The sequence below is a fragment of the Macaca fascicularis genome, chromosome 15 (assembly GCF_037993035.2).
Source record: "Macaca fascicularis isolate 582-1 chromosome 15, T2T-MFA8v1.1".
Classification (NCBI taxonomy): Eukaryota; Metazoa; Chordata; class Mammalia; order Primates; family Cercopithecidae; genus Macaca; species Macaca fascicularis.
The window spans coordinates 12643441-12660329 of record NC_088389.1 but is presented as its reverse complement, the minus strand read 5'-3'; the positions used below and the strand labels follow the sequence as shown (position 1 = coordinate 12660329).

Below are 16889 nucleotides of genomic sequence, written 5' to 3'. Positions count from 1 at the left end.
TGCAGTGAGCCAAGATTGTGCCATTACACTCCAGTCTGGGCAACAAGAGTGAAACTCTGTCCCAAAAAAAAAAAAAAAAAAATTCCATCAGTAGCATGTTTTTAACATTTAAAAGAATTTGAAGACCTGTAAAGAAACCAGATCTATTTGTTAAGTGCCTTTCAGTTATCCATTTATAATTAAGTCTTTTATTTTATTTATGTATTTTGAGATGGAGTTTCACTCTTGTCATCCAGGCTGGAGTGTAATGCCGTGATCACAGTTCACTGCCACCTCCACCTCCCAGGTTCCAGCTATTCTCCTGCCTCAGCCTCCCGAGTAGCTGGGATTACAGGTGCCCGCCACCACACGTGGCTAATTTTTGTATTTTTAGTAGAGACAGGGTTTCACCATGTTGATCAGGCTGGTCTCGAACTCCTGACCTTGTGATCCACCTGCCTTGACCTCCCAAAGTGCTGGGATTACAGGTGTGAGCCACCACACCCAGCATCATTACTCTTTTATTTATTAACCACTGTTGTTTGACCAGGCCTTATGGGTGCTTTACCCATATTTCATGCAATCTTTGTAACAGCTCTCTGAGGGTAGGTACTGTAATGATCTGGATTTTCCAAATGGGAGAATTGAGGCTCAGAGAGGTAAAGCAACCTTTCCAGATTCACACAACCAGCAAGTGGCAGAGTGCGTAGCTCCAGAGCCCATGTCCTTGACCACCAGACTGTACTGCCTCTGTCAAATAGCTGACTTAGTAGAGCACTAATAAGTAGCCATTAATTGTACATAAAAATTATTTTCTATGGACTGACACTTTATTTACCCGTAAAAATGAAGGAAGAACTTCCATTTCAAATCAAGTCCTGGTCTATCAGGAGGTCCACAGGCTAGTGCTGTGCCGAGGATGTTATTAAGGAAAGCACACAGCTAGGGTAAATTAAGAGAAGAGGCCTTTTTATTTCTCTTTGGGATAATATGTTAATTTCACATATTCTAGATATGTTGTATTTGTTGTGATTTAATGGTCGTAAAAAGATATTTTTTCCTCTTCACCAGAGGTGAAGAGGCAACTCAGAGCTGATGTTTGTGTGGAGAAGCACACATTCCACCTCCTTAGAGAAAGCTGCTGTGAGAACAAGGCACCCTGACTCTGTACAGGGAGGAGAGAAACTTTGGCTTAGAAATACAATCAGTGGAAATGTAATGGGTCATCTTTGCTAAATCCAACCCATTTTCTAATTTCTTTTTCTTGCTAGGGGCAACACCCTCCACTAAAGAGTCAAGCCAGCCGGACGCATTCTCATTTGGTGGGGGCAGCAAACCTTCTTATGAGGCCATTCCTGAAAGCTCACCTCCCTCAGGAATCACATCCGCATCAAACACCACCCCAGGAGAACCTGCCGCATCTAGCAGCAGACCTGTGGCACCTTCTGGAACTGCTCTTTCCACCACCTCTAGTAAGCTGGAAACCCCACCGTCCAAGTTGGGAGAGCTTCTGTTTCCAAGTTCTTTGGCTGGAGAGACTCTGGGAAGTTTTTCAGGACTGCGGGTTGGCCAAGCAGATGATTCTACAAAGCCAACCAATAAGGCTTCATCCACAAGCCTAACTAGTACCCAGCCAACCAAGACGTCAGGCGTGCCCTCAGGGTTTAATTTTACTGCCCCCTCAGTGTTAGGGAAGCACACGGAACCCCCTGTGACCTCCTCTGCAACCGCCACCACAGTAGCACCACCAGCAGCCACCAGCACTTCCTCAACTGGCGTTTTTGGCAGTCTGCCAGTCACCAGTGCAGGATCCTCTGGGGTCATCAGTTTTGGTGGGACATCTCTAAGTGGTGGCAAGACTAGTTTTTCATTTGGAAGCCAACAGACCAATAGCACAGTGCCCCCATCTGCCCCACCGCCAACTACAGCTGCCACTCCCCTTCCAACATCATTCCCCACATTGTCATTCGGTAGCCTCCTGAGTTCCGCAACTACTTCCTCCCTGCCTATGTCCTCTGGCAGAAGCACAGAAGAGGCCACTTCATCAGCTTTGCCTGAGAAGCCAGGCGACAGTGAGGCCTCAGCATCAGCAACCTCACTTCTAGAGGAACAGCAGTCAGCCCAGCTTCCCCAGGCTCCTCTGCAAACTCCTGACTCTGTTAAAAAAGAACCTGTTCTTGCCCAGCCTGCCGTCAGCAACTCTGGCACTGCAGCATCTAGTACTGGTCTTGTAGCACTCTCTGCAGAGGCTACCCCAGCCACCACCGGGGTCCCTGATGTCAGGACGGAGGCAGTACCACCTGCTTCCTCCTTTTCTGTGCCTGGGCAGACTGCTGTCACAGCAGCTGCTATCTCAAGTGCAGGCCCTGTGGCCGTCGAAACATCAAGCGCCCCCACAGCCCCCAGCACCACATCCATTGTTGCTCCCAGCCCATCTGCAGAGGCAGCAGCATTTGGTACCGTCACTTCTGGCTCATCAGTCTTTGCTCAGCCCCCTGCTGCCAGTTCTAGCTCAGCTTTCAGCCAGCTCACCAACAACACAGCCACTGCCCCCTCTGCCACACCCGTGTTTGGGCAGGTGGCAGCCAGCACTGCACCAAGCCTGTTTGGGCAGCAGACTGGTAGCACAGCCAGCACAGCAGCTGCCACACCACAGGTCAGCAGCTCAGGGTTTAGCAGCCCAGCTTTTGGCACCACAGCCCCAGGGGTCTTTGGACAGACAGCCTTTGGGCAGGCCTCAGTCTTTGGGCAGTCAGCGAGCAGTGCTGCAAGTGGTTTTTCCTTCAGTCAGCCTGGGTTCACTTCCGTGCCTGCCTTCGGTCAGCCTGCTTCCTCCACCCCCACATCCACCAGTGGAAGTGTCTTTGGTGCCGCCTCAAGTACCAGTAGCTCCAGTTCCTTCTCATTTGGACAGTCTTCTGCCAACACAGGAGGGGGGCTGTTTGGCCAAAGCAACCCTCCTGCTTTTGGGCAGAGTCCTGGCTTTGGACAGGGAGGCTCTGTATTTGGTGGTACCTCAGCTGCCACCACAACAGCGGCATCCTCTGGGTTCAGCTTTTGTCAAGCTTCAGGTAAGAATTTGTGGAAGCTTTTTACTTTGTTTCCCTCTCTGCTGTTTGAAACATTAGCAACAGACCCCTATTACTTTTGTAATTAAAAGAAAGGGGAGACTTGAAACCCAAAAATAATCTGTAGGTTAAAGAAGACAGTTTGGAGCACATGTGGTCTCAGGAACTTGTTTGGCCTAATTGGCTGGATCCATTACAGCTTAATGCAGCTCCAGTTTTGCTTCTTAGCAAATTGTCCACTCTGCAAGCCACCAGAGTGCCAGTTTCATGGGGGAAAAAACAAGCATCTTTAGTTGAGGTCCTGGCAAGTAATTTAATGACCAATAAATAGGAAATTTCAAATTTGGAAGGTACTTTAGAGATCATTATACCCAAAGCTGTCAAGCCTCAAGGAGACTGCTCTAATGTCAGATAGGATAGTGCCGGTGGAACCAGCAGGAGAGTCCAAGTGTCATCATAGTCCACCACCCTGCCAGTGTTTTCTGTCCCCTCCGACACCATCTTTCTTGCTGTAATCGCAGTCACTGACATTTGATTTGGGTTTTTTTCTATTTTCAATGTTGTGACTTTTGTAAAAACTACAGTTTATTGTTTTTGACAGTGAAACCTAATTCTTCACTATTGCATTTTCCATTTTAGCAGCTGCTTTTACTTCTAAAAGTTATCAATAAGCAAGGCAATTTGAAAATCTGTCCTAAGATTTGCTTTCTGATAGTTATCTTGTGAACGGTAATTCTTCAGCAGTAGACTCTAGGAGAAAAGCAAGGATCAATGATTTCGTTGTGGGCAAGATTACTAGTAACTGCTAATTCATTATTCGATGATAACTTGAAAACGGCACATAATTTATTAGAAAGGAAACATTTTCCTTTCTTCAACAAATGTTTGTTACACTCCTCCTAAATTCAGCTATAAGGACATGGTGTTGAAAAGACAGACACAGTTTTGAGACCCACCCAATGCCCTGTGAAGAGGCCAGAGGGCCGCTGAATGATGGGAAATGTGCTGACTTCATCCAGAAAATGGGCAAGGAGAAGGCCCTGTGAGTCTTAAAAGAGAGAAGGACGTGTAACACAGTCTGTATCACTACTGCTCCATTTGCTCTGCAGTCAGAACTTGAGAAGACCTCATGCACAGGCATGGTCATACTATTTCAACAAATTCAGAACCCAAGGAGGAATCTTCTTTCATTTAGTATCTGTGTGGAAAGGTATCTGAGCTGTCTACTTCAGCCCTAGTTGAGGAATTGAGTCTTGTCCAAGCTCACCTACCCGATCAGTGACAGAAATAAGAATAGAGGCCGGGCATGGTGGCTCACGCCTGTAATCCCAGTACTTTGGGAGGCTGAGGCAGGGGGATCACTTGAGGTCAGGAGTTTGAGACCAGCCTGACCAACATGGAGAAGCCCCTTCTCTACTAAAAATACAAAATTAGCTGGGCGTGGTGGCAGGTGCCTGTAGTCCCAGCTACTTGGGAGGCTGAGGCAGGAGAATCGCTTGAACCTGGGAGGTGGAGGTTGCAGTGAACCGAGATCGGCGCCACTGCACTCCAGCCTGGGCAATAGAGCAAGACTCTGTCTCCAAAAAAAAAAAAAAAAAAAAAAAAATGACAATAAAACTCCTGCCTTCTCACTCCTTGTCTGGAGCTCTTTTGTTGAATAGTTCTGCCTCATCTTCCCAGGCCCTGTTCAGCTCAGCACTTCAACCATGTTATGCCATCTGGAAGAAAGATAAGCTACCCTGAAAGAATGTGGTATTTGAGATTCAGAAGAAACCGAGGAGTAGAAATATTCATAATATTAAGTCAGTCATTAGAAAGACTTTCTGGTCACTGAAAGTCTGAGCATAAGCTTTCCTTAGCCCCCATCCACTTGGAGTTTGGTTGGAGAGGATTCATTCCCCAGGGCTTTAGAACTTACACTACTTTAAAATGTTAGCAATGAAAAACAGTCTTTAAAGTATTTGCTCAGAATTTTCTCCAGACTAGATGGGGAAACATTTTATTCATAAGTTAATTTATTATGGGCTATCTTAGCACACCTGAATGTCATTTAAAAAGAAACAAACGGCCGGGCGCGGTGGCTCAAGCCTGTAATCCCAGCACTTTGGGAGGCCGAGACGGGCGGATCACGAGGTCAGGAGATCGAGACCATACTGGCTAACACGGTGAAACCCCGTCTCTGCTAAAAAATACAAAAAACTAGCCGGGCGCGGTGGCGGGCGCCTGTAGTCCCAACTACTCGGGAGGCTGAGGCAGGAGAATGGCGTGAACCCGGGAGGCAGAGCTTGCAGTGAGCTGAGATCTGGCCACTGCACTCCAGCCTGGGCGGCAGAGCCAGACTCTGTCTCAAAAAAAAAAAAAAGAAACAAACTTAGGCTGGGTGTGGTGGCTCACACCTGTAACCCCAGCACTTTGGGAGGCCAAGGCTACGGGTAGATCATGAGGTCAAGCGATCAAGACCATCCTGGCCAACATGGAGAAACCCCGTCTCTACTAAAAATACAAAAATTAGCTGGGCATGGTGGTGCACACCTGTAGTCCCAGCTACTCAGGAGGCTGAGGCAGAAGAATCGCTTGAACCCGGGACGCGGAAGTTGCAGCGAGCCAAGATCGCACCATTGCACTCCGGCCTGGCGACAGAGCGAGACTGCCTCAAAAGAAAAAAAAAACTTTAATGTTTTAAAAGACTCATCCAATCCAAATTGAATTTTTGTTTTCTTTGTATTTTACAGGTTTTGGGTCTAGTAATACTGGTTCTGTGTTTGGTCAAGCAGCCAGTACTGGTGGAACAGTCTTTGGCCAGGTAAAATATGCATTTGTCTTCATTCATGTCAACATGTATCAAACCCATTCAGTTTTCTTCACTGTTATATAATCAGTTCATGTTGTATATCTAAATCCAGCAAATAGCCATGTGTGGTTCTTAAGCTGTACTCCCTTCAACTGCCTTGGAGATGCAGGAGTCTCAGCCTCTGATTAAAGAGGATCACTAGAATTTTGATCCTCCTTCCACAGTCTTCTGGGAAAGTATTTTGAAAGCACATTGCCTGATTCCTTTTTTTTTTAGATACAGGATCTTGCTCTGTTGCCCAGGCTGTAGTACAGTGGCACATTCACAGCTCACTCTAGCCATAAACTCCTGGGCTCAAGCAATCCTCCTGCCTCAGCATCCCCAGTAGCTAGGATTATATGCATGAGCCATAACACCCAGCTAATTTTTTATTTTTGTAGAGACACAGTCTCACTATGTTGGCCAGGCTGGTCTCAAACTCCTGGCCTCAAGCGATCCTCATGCAAGGGGATTACAGGCGTGAACTGACACGCCTGGCCACATTGCATGATTTCTGTCAGTCCCCTGCATGTTAGGCCAAGGGTTGACAAACTACAGTCTGAGGGCTAAATATACCATTTGGCTTTTTTGGGGTTCATTGTTTAACTTCTTTAAGAATGGCGTTTGTGTGTATGTGTATGTCTATATGTGTATATGTGTGTGTGTGTGTGTATTTTTTTTTTTTTTTTTTTCTTGGAGGCAGGGTCTAACTCTGTTGCCCAGGCTGGAGGACAATGGTGCAGTCTTGGCTGACTGCAGCCTCCACCTCCCAGGCTCAAGTCATCCTCCCACCTCAGTCTCCCAAGTAGCTGGGACTACAGGCTTGTGCCACCACACCCAGCTATTTTTTTTTTTTCTTTTTGTATTTTTGGTTGATACAGGGTTTTCCCATGTTGCCCAGGCTGGTCTGGTCTCTTAACTCCTGAGCTCAGGGTGATCTACCCGCCTTGGCCTCCCAAAGTGCTGGGATTACAGGCGTGAGCCACTGTGCCGGGCCAGTTTTTATATTTTTAAGTGGTTGTTTAAAAAGAAAAAAGAGGAAGAAGGTTTGGCAACATATATGTCCCCTCTGCTAAGCTATATGTAGCCCGGAGACTCCTTTTGGTGAACTGAGCTATTTGATGTTATGTAGCTAGCAGTTATCTATGTGCCAGGCATAATTTTAAGTCTTTTATACAAACTAATTCATGTAAGCATCACAGCACCTCCATAAGATAGGTGAGATTATTGCCATTTAAGAGATGAGGACACTGAAGGCCCAGAGAGGTTAAATTAACTGTTACATCAGACACCAGCTACATTGAGATCATTTAGATGATAGTAACCTCCTAAGGAGCCCTTATGAAGAAAGATACCCTGATTTATCAGAAAGGATTGTGACTTTCTGAAGGTAGAATTTGTATTAGTCAAGGAGTTAATAAAGTGGTAGGCATAATATGCATCTTCAGAAAGAAATTTTCTTTATCATCTCTGTTTTCCTTTGAAGATAGGCTCTGCCCTAGTCCGTGATCTTTCTTAAGAGAGAAGTAGAACTTCTGATTTCTAGTTTCTGGTAGTAGAGGACTAAGTCATTCAGGGGAACCACGTTCCCTACTGAAAACTGCTAAAAAATGCTAGATAAAACATAAAAACCCCATTTTTAAAAGCACCAATAAACTAACAAGGTATTTTACCAAGCCAAAAGGAAAATGGGAACCTAGAGAAGTAAAGTGGAGCCCACAAGTCAGTTGTGCCCTGACAGCATTTACTAACCTGAGAAAATGTGAATTTTCTATTTAATAACCCCTAAGGTGAAGGGACAAAAATCACCAACTAAGATATGCACAAAGTGGGGAGTCTAAAAGAGACCCTCCCACAATCAGCTGGGACTCCACGTTGACAGGTCTCAGCCCGTGACTAGACTGATACGGTTCCATGGTGATGCTGCCTCCAGGTGTCTGGCAGAGGCAGCGCAGGCCCACCCTGAAGGAGAGGAACTTTACCTAGCCTTCGAATTACTCTTACAAGTAATTTCTGTCCCTAAATGAGACACAAGGAAACCAGGAACTATGAGCAAGAGCCAGAATAAGCATCAGAAATTACCTTTGCACAGACTACCTAAACTATCAAGCAGCTGGGGCTTACAGAGTTTAGAAGAAATCAAAGACAAACTTGAAAATACCAGTAAGGAATAGAAAATCATAAGAAGTGTCATAGCAGATTTGAAGAAGAACCAAATAGAATTTCTAGGAAAATGTAATGATTAAACTCACGTTTAAACTCAGTGGCTCTATTTGGAGCAGATTAGACCTTCTGAAAGGAGTAGTGGCGCACTAGAACAGAATGTGGTAGTCAATGTTTCCAGCTTTGAGGGCTATGGATAGCCTCTGTCAGAAGCACTCAATGCTGCCATTGTAGTGCAAAAGCAGCCATAGACAATATGTAAATGAATGAGCTTGATTGTGTTCAGTAAAGCTTTGTTTACAAAAACAGGCAGTGAGCTGGATTTGGCCCCTGAGCTGTAGTTTGCTGACCCAAGGGCTGAATTTGGCCCCCGAGCTGTAGTTTGCTCACCTAACTAGAAGGTAGGTTAAGGTGAGTTATCTGGAATGCATCACAGAAAGCAAAATGAAAGACACAAAAGAGAAAAAATCCTGTGGGAAAAAATGCAACATACATTTAATCAGAATCCCAGAAGGAGAAGAGAGAAAGAAACTTCCGAAACTATTTGATAATAGTAACCCACAGATTCAGAAGCCCAACAAGTGCCAAACGGGAATGCATAAGCTGATTCTGAGACCTGTCCTAGTGATACTGCAGAACACCAAAGATAAAATATTAACAGCAACTGGAGAAAAAAGACAGATTATCTTTCTAGGAAGCCATAGGTAGACTGACAGCAGACTTTTCAGCAATAACCATGAAAGCCAGAATTGGCCACCTAGCATTTCTAAATCCAGCAAAAAATATCTAAAGAATGAAGAGAAATCAAGACTTTTTTTCAGATAAGCCAGTACTAAAAGAATTTACATCTAGCAGACTGACTCCAGCCTGGGTGACAGAGCGAGACTCCATCTCAGAAAACAAAAGAAATTCTAAGAGATATTATCTGGAAAGAAGGAAAATTTGACCTCACTAAAATTATGGCCTTCTTAATTTTAGGGTAAAACAAGCCATTAAATAGGAAAATTGTAGCCTATGTAACCAACAGTGTAATTATATTCAGAATATGTAAAGATTTCCTATAGTTCAAAAAGAAAGACAACTATACCCAAATTAAATTAAAAGGCTGACAGTACCAAGTATTGGTAAGGAAGAAGAGCAACTGGGAACTCATATATTGCTAGTGAGAGTGTAAATTCATATTAACCACTTTGGAAAACCATTTGGCAGTATCAAAACTAGATACAAAATCCCTCTTGGCCCAGCAAATCTACCCTGAATATGTAACCAACAGAAATGAGTGCCTTTGTTCACCAAAAGATATGGGTAAGAATGTTCACAGCAGAATATTCTTAATAGCTAAACACAGGAAACAGTCCAAATGCTTATGAGCTAAAGAATGGATAAATAAATTGTGGTATATTTATACAGCCAAATGCCACAGAGAAATGAAATAAAATGTACTGCTCCTATAACTGGCCTAGATTTGTTTTTTTGTTTTTTGTTTTTGTTTTTTTGAGACAGAGTCTTATTCTATTGCCTAGGCTGGAGTGCGGTGGCATGGTCTTGGCTCACGGCAACCTCTGCCTGCCAGATTCAAGCAATTCTCTTGCCTCAGCCTCCTGAGTAGCTGGGATTACAGGCACCCACCACCACGCCCAGCTAATTTTTTTATTTTTAGTGGAGACGGGGTTTCGCCATGTTGACCAGGCTGACCTTGAACTCCTGACCTCAGGTGGTCTGCCCACCTGGACTTCCCGAAGTGCTAGGATTACAGGTGTGAGCCTAAATTTGTTCTTTAAAGAAAGTTGTGCACATATGTATCAGTATACAAGTGTATTCATAGCAACATTGTTATAATAGCTTACAACTAGAAGCAGCCCAAATGTTTATCAACATTCATATGGGTAAGTAAATTTATATTATTCCACAATAGAATTTTTTTTTATTTTTTTATTTTTTTGAGACAGGGTTTTACTCCTGTCATCAAGGCTGGAGTGCAATGATGTGATCTCTCTACTCACTGCAACCCTCGCCTCCCAGGCTCAAGTGGTTCTCCTGCCTTAGCTACCCACGTACCTGAGACTACAGGTGCACGCACTGTGCCTGGCTAATTTTTTCTATTTTTTTGTAGAGACGGGGTTTCACATGTTGCCAAGGCTGGTCTTGAACTCCTGGGCTTAAGCAGTCTGCCTGCCTCAGCCTCCCAAAGTGCTGAGATTACAGACATGAGACACTATACCCAGCCCTCTTTTCTTTTTTTTTTTGAGACAGGATCTCGTTCTGTCACCCAGGGTGGAGTGCAGTGGCACAGTCACAGGTAATTGCAGCCTTGATCTCCTGGGCTCAAGCAGTCTTCCTATTTCAGTCTCCAGAATAACTAGGTCCACAGATGCACCACCACGCCCAACTAATTTTTTCAATTTGTTGTAGAGAAGGGGTCTCACCATGTTACCTAGGCTGGTCTGGAACTCCTGGCCCAAGTGATCCTCCCACCTGGACCTCCCAAAGTGCTGATGAGATAACAGGCATAAGACACCATACCTGGTCCCATAGTAGAATATTATCCAGCTAGGAAAATGAGCAGATTTCAGCTACATGTATAACTGACAAGCACAATGTTGAACCAAAGAAATAGAAAACATCACTGTGATAAACTCCATATTGTTACTTCCCCTTCCACTCCATATTCTTCCTCCACAGAAATTATGTTTGCAATTGGAAGGGCCAAAGATTGAAATCAAGGTTTTTTTCTATGATGGCAGGGGCCTTATTGTTTCTATTTATTGCTGCATCTCCAATGCTTAAGACTGTGTCTGGCACATGATAGGCATTGTGGAAATGAATGAACTTTCAGGTAGCAGAAGTATCCTCAGAAAACTCTAAAGATGCTAGACAGATTCTGGCTAGGATGTAAAAGGATATAGAAAACCTTCACTGCCATAATAACACCAAGAAAAAATCAGATAATGTAGAAATCACACTCTGGCAGTATTGGAATTATTTACTACTGTATAACAAATTGCCTCAAAACCTAGTAGCCTACAACAGCTACTTATTTATTATAGTCTTGGATTCTGTGGGTCATAACTTCGGATGTACTTAGTGGGGATGGCTTGTCTTCACAGTATCTGTGGTCTCAGCTGGAAGAAGGGAAGACTTGAGGCGGGAGTCATCTGAAGGCTCACTCTGTCAGTGGTTGGCTTGGCTGTTGGCTCAGACCTTAACTGGAGCTGTTAGCTGAACACCTACATTTGGCCTGTGTAGTCTGGGCTCCCTCACAACATGGTGGCTAGGTTCCAAGGACGAACATTCCAAGAAAGCGGAAGAGCCATGCTGAAGCTGTATAACCTTTTATGACCTATCCTCAGAAGTCACAGAACATCACTTAGGTTGCATCCTCTTCATCAGGGCACTCACAAATTCCCATCCAGGTTCAAGAGGAGATATAGAGGCCACCTCTTGCTCTAGAAGAGCATATGGGACTAGAAGTAATGCTGTGATCATCTTTGGAAAATCTGTCATAATTGGACTATTGAAGAGTGGCAGAAAGCCTTGTCGAACTGATTTCCAGAGAGTGGAGCCCATCATAGGTGTGAGCACTGTGGCACAGCTGCTGCTAGGGGCAGATGCCAGGTCTGGGTTTGAGCAGGTAGTAGAGAGGCCTTGCCAAAGACTGAGAAAATGTACTGGCTAGAGAAGGAGCTGTTGGCAGTGATGGGGGCAAGCAAAATAAATGACCGGTAATTACATGAAAAGGTGATCAAATAGCATTAAACTAATGAGGGAAATGAAAATCAAAACCACAATTAGTTAAGATACCACTTCACATCCACTAGGATGGCTATCATTTAAAAAGTGAAAAATAAAAATAACCAGTGTTAGCAAGAATATGGAGACATTAGAACCCTCATACATTGCTGGTGAGAATGCAGAATTGTGCAGCTACTATAGTTTGGTGGTTTCTCAAAAAGCTAAATGTAATACTTCTAGCATATGACCCAGCAGTTCTACACTGGGGTAGAATGCCCAAAGCAATTGAAAAAAAGGGACTCGAACAAATACTTGTACATCAGTGTTCATTGCAGCATTATTCACAGTAGCCAAAAGGTGGAAACAACCCAAGTGTCAAACAGCAGATGAACGGATAAACAAAATGTGGTATATACAGTCAGTGGAGTATTGTTCAGCCATAAAAAGAAGTGAAGTTCTTGTCCAGGCATAGTGGCTCACGCCTGTAATCCCAGCACTTTGGGAGGCTGAGGCAGGTGGATCATGAGGTCAAGAGATGGAGACCATCCTGGCCAACATGGTGAAACCCTGTCTCTACCAAAAACAAAAATTAGTGGGCATGGTGATGTGCGCTGGTAGTCCCAGCTACTCGGGAGGCTGAGGCAGGAGAATCGCTTGAACCTAGGAGGCGGAGGGTGCAATGAGCCGAGATCATGCCACTGCACTCCAGCCTGGGCAACAGAGAGACTCCGTCTCAAGCAAACGAACGAATGAATGAATGAATGAATGAAGTTCTCGTTCATGCTACATATAGATAAACTTTGAAAACCATATGCTAAGGCTGGGTGCAGTGGTGCACACCTGTGATCCTAGCACTTTGGGAGGCCGGGGTGGGCAGATAGCTTGAGCTCAGGAGTGTTGAGACTAACATGGCAAAACTCTCATCTCTACAAAATAAAAGACCCACAAGTTAGCTGGGCGTGGCAGTGCATGCCTGTAGTCCCGGCTACTAAGGAGGCTGAGGTGGGAGGATCACTTGAGCCCGGGAGGTCAAGGCTGCTGCAGTGAGCTGTGTTCGCATCACTGCACTCCAGCCTGGGTGACAAAGTGAGAACCCTGTCACAGTCAGTCAAATTTATTTATTTATTTAGCGATGGAATCTTGTTCTGCCGCCCAGGCTGGAGTGCAGTAGCGCAGTCTCAACTCACTGCAACCTCTGCCTCCCGGGTTCAATCAGTTCTCCCACCTCAGCCTCTCAAGTAGTAGCTGTGACTACAGGTGGTCACTGTCACACCTGGCTAATGTTTGTATTTTTAGTAGAGTTGGAGTTTCACCATGTTGACCAGGCTGGTCCCAAACTCCTGACCTCAGGTGATCCGCCCACCTCGGCCTCCCAAAGTGCTGGGATTACAGGCGTGAGCCACCACACCTGGCTTCAGTCAATCAGATTAAAAACTCAGATTGGGATCTGAAAGACTTATAAGTGCAACAATAATTCAGCATACATATCCTCCAGCTCTCCCCCGCCAATCCTCCCCAACTTTTGCAAAGAAAAAGGAACTAAAGGCAGCACTAAAAAGTAGAAAGAACTAACAGGGTCTTACATTCTCCTGTTTTCTGTAACTATTGTTTGAAAGGTGATACTTCCTCCTGGCTTCCACCTCAGGTACTTATAGACCAATAACCTAAAACCTAAGCGGAGACAATGTTGGGCTAACCAGAGGTGAGCTCAGTCTTCTTAAATCTGGGACTCAGGCCGGGCCCGGTGGCTCACGCCTGTAATCCCAGCACTTTGGGAGGCCGAGGCGGGCAGATCACAAGGTCAGGAGATCAAGACCATGGTGAAACCCCGTCTCTAATAAAAAATACAAAAAAAATAAAATAGCAGGGTGAGGTGGTGGGTGCCTGTAGTCCCAGCTACTCGGGAGGCTGAGGCAGGAGAATGGCGTGAACCCGGGAGGCGGAGCTTGCAGTGAGATGAGATCCGGCCACTGCACTCCAGCCTGGGTGACAGAGCGAGACTCTGTCTCAACAAAAAAAAGAAAGAAAAGAAAAACAGGGCTGGGCGCGGTGGCTCAAGCCTGTAATCCCAGCACTTTGGGAGGCCGAGACAGGCAGATCACGAGGTCAGGAGATCAAGACCATCCTGGCTAACACGGCGAAACCCCGTCTCTACTAAAAAATACAAAAAACTAGCCAGGCGAGGTGGCGGGCACCTGTAGTCCCAGCTACTCAGGAGGCCGGGGCAGGAGAATGGCGTGAACCCGGGAGGCGGAGCTTGCAGTGAGCTGAGATCTGGCCACTGCACTTCAGCCTGGGCAACAGAGCGAGACTCTGTCTCAAAAAAAAAAAGAAAAACAGAAGTCTTTATCTGTGTTTGAAGTTTAAATCTAGTACGTGAAATTAAAAAAAATTAGGCTTAACAGCAGAGTGAATACTACAAAAGAACGGTGAACTCGAAGACATATCAATAGAAATTATCTAAAAGGAAGGTCAGAGAGATGGAAAAAAAAATGGATAGAGCATTTCTGCTATCTATGCAACAATATCAGGCAGTCCGACATTTGTGTAATCAGAATCCTGGCAGGGTAAGAGACAGAATGGGTAGGATAAATTCACAAAAGAAGTGCAAAACTTATGCAATGAATACTATAAAACATTGTTGAAATTAATTACAACCTAAATAAATGAAAATACATACCGTATTCATGGATCAGAAGACTCAACATTTTGTTAAGATGGAATACTTAGCTAGTAAATTGTAGAACCAGTGCTGAAACCAAAGTCTGTTCAGATTAATTTAATCATTCATATAGGAATTCATGGTGGGTAGGACAGGTGAAAGTGGCTGTGTTCATGGAGCTTCCATTAGATGGAGGGAGTCATCCTTTAATAAAACAGTATAATTTCAGACAGTGTTAAGTACTATGAAGAAATAAAGCGTGATGTGATAATAATTGGGGAAGATGGTTTAGGTTAGATGGTCAGGAAATGCCTCTCTGAAAAAGTCTCATAAATGTCTCTATTTCTTTTTACATTTTGTTTTCTTGAATTAGGACCAAATAAAGGCCACACATTGAGATTGCTTGCTATGTCTCTTAAGTCTCTTTATCTATAGGTTCCCCTTTCACGTCTCCCTTTTGAATTTTTCCTGGTAATTCAGTTGTTGAAGAAAGCTGGTCATTTGTCCTGTGGCGTTTCTCATGATCTGGTTGCTGACTGCACAGCTTCCAAGTGAGCGCCATCTGTTGTGGGAAGTCAGGGACCCCGAACAGAGGGACCTGCTGAAGCCGTGACAGAAGAACATAAATTGTGACGATTTCATGGATATTTATTAGTTCCCCAAATTAATACTTTTATAATTTCTTACGTCTGTCTTTACTACAATCTCTGAACATAAATCGTGAAAATTTCATGGACATTTATCACTTCCCCAATCAATACTCTTGTGATTTCCTATGCCTGTCTTTAATCTCTTAATCCCGTCATCTTCATAAGCTGAGGATGTATGTTGCCCCAGGACCCTGTGATGATTGCGTTATCTGCACAAATTATTTGTAGAGCATCTGTATTTGAACAATATAAAATCTGGGCATCCAAAAGGAACAGGATGGCTGCGATTTTCAGGGAACAAGGAAGATAACCACTGACCTGAGGGGCTGGACAGAACAGAGTCATGTTTCTCTTCTTACAAAAGCAAATAGGAGAAATATCACTGAATTCTTTTTTTTTTTTTTTTTTTTTTTGAGATGGAGTCTTGCTCTGTCGCCCAGGCTGGAGTGCAGTGGCCGGATCTCAGCTCACTGCAAGCTCCGCCTCCCGGGTTTACGCCATTCTCCTGCCTCAGCCTCCCGAGTAGCTGGGACTACAGGCGCCCGCCACCTCGCCCGGCTAGTTTTTTTGTATTTTTTAGTAGGGACGGGGTTTCACCGTGTTAGCCGGGATCGTCTCTCGATCTCCTGGCCTCGTGATCCGCCCGTCTCGGCCTCCCAAAGTGCTGGGATTACAGGCTTGAGCCACCGTGCCCGGCCTGAATTCTTTTTCTCAGCAAGGAACAGCCCTGAGAAGGAGAATGCATTCTTAGGTGGAGGTCTCCAAAATGGCCACTCTAGGAGTGTCTGTCTTATACTGTTGTAGACAAGGGATGAAATAAGCCCTGGTCTCCTGTAGTGCCCCCAGGCTTATTAGGATTAGGAAATTCCTGCCTAGTAAATTTTAGACCTGTTGTCTGCTCTCAAACCCTGCCTCCTGATAAGATGTTATCAATGATAATGCATGCCCAGTGGGACATGAAACTTCATCAGCAATTCTGATTTCACCCTGGTCCTGTGATCTCGCTCTGCCGCCATTTGCCTTGTGATATTTTATTGCCTTGAAGCGTGACCCTATTCGTACACCCCTCCCCTTTTGAAATCCATAAGAAAAACTTGCTGGTTTTGCGGCTCAGGGGGCATCACGGAACCTGCTGATATGTGATGTCTCCCCCGGACACCTAGCTTTAAAATTTCTCTCTTTAGTAGTCTTTCCCTTTATTTCTCAGACCAACCGACACTTAGGGAAAATAGAAAAGAACCTACATTGAAATATTGGGGGCTGATTCCCCGATAACCATCCTCGACCCTCTGTTACTTCCTCTGCAGTGGTGGTTGGGTCTAGAGACTTGAGTAGAGTCAAGTTGATTTTTTTTGGCAATATTGTTAAGTCTAGATCTTAAACACTTACTCCTTACTCCTTACACTATATTAAGGCATTATTGTTAAAATTTTCAGATATAATGGTCATGTGGTGATGGTTTGTTTTATAGATTTATACAGGAAAATTAGTGGATGAAATGATATGTCTGAGATTTGCTCCACTGTAATAAAGGATAAGAAGTACTTGGGGGTAAAGACAAAATCTGACAGGCCATGAGTCGAGCATTGTTGAATCTGGCTGATGGGTGTCTGGAGGGTTCATTATACTCTTCTGTCTGCTTTTTGTACAGTTTTTAGATTGTCCATAATTTTACGTTTTAAAGCCTATTATTTATCTCAAAATGAATTCTCCCTCACCCATTTATGAGGATGCAATAACTATCAATTCATGTTGACTTCAATAAAGTATGTTAGTGATCGACTTCATTTTTATGGGAAGCTATT

General features: G+C 44.4%; 1 protein-coding gene across 10 annotated transcripts in view; it reads left to right on the top strand.

The window, feature by feature from the left end:
• Positions 1 to 16889, top strand: part of NUP214 (nucleoporin 214) — a 112539-nt gene that overhangs the window by 73851 nt on the left and 21799 nt on the right. For 8 of the 10 annotated variants that reach the window (XR_012424243.1, XR_006692799.3, XR_006692798.3 and 5 more), the window contains exons 29-30: positions 1251 to 3050; positions 5780 to 5850. Coding sequence is in view for 6 of the 10 variants with exons in the window: in XM_074016243.1 (XP_073872344.1) it covers positions 1251 to 3050; positions 5780 to 5850 (1871 nt within the window). In the remaining 4 variants the exon portion in view is untranslated. Of the gene's footprint in view, positions 1 to 1250; positions 3051 to 5779; positions 5851 to 11147; positions 11892 to 16889 lie in introns of those variants that run through there. The other 2 variants (XM_074016244.1, XM_065529987.2) reach the window with 1 other exon arrangement.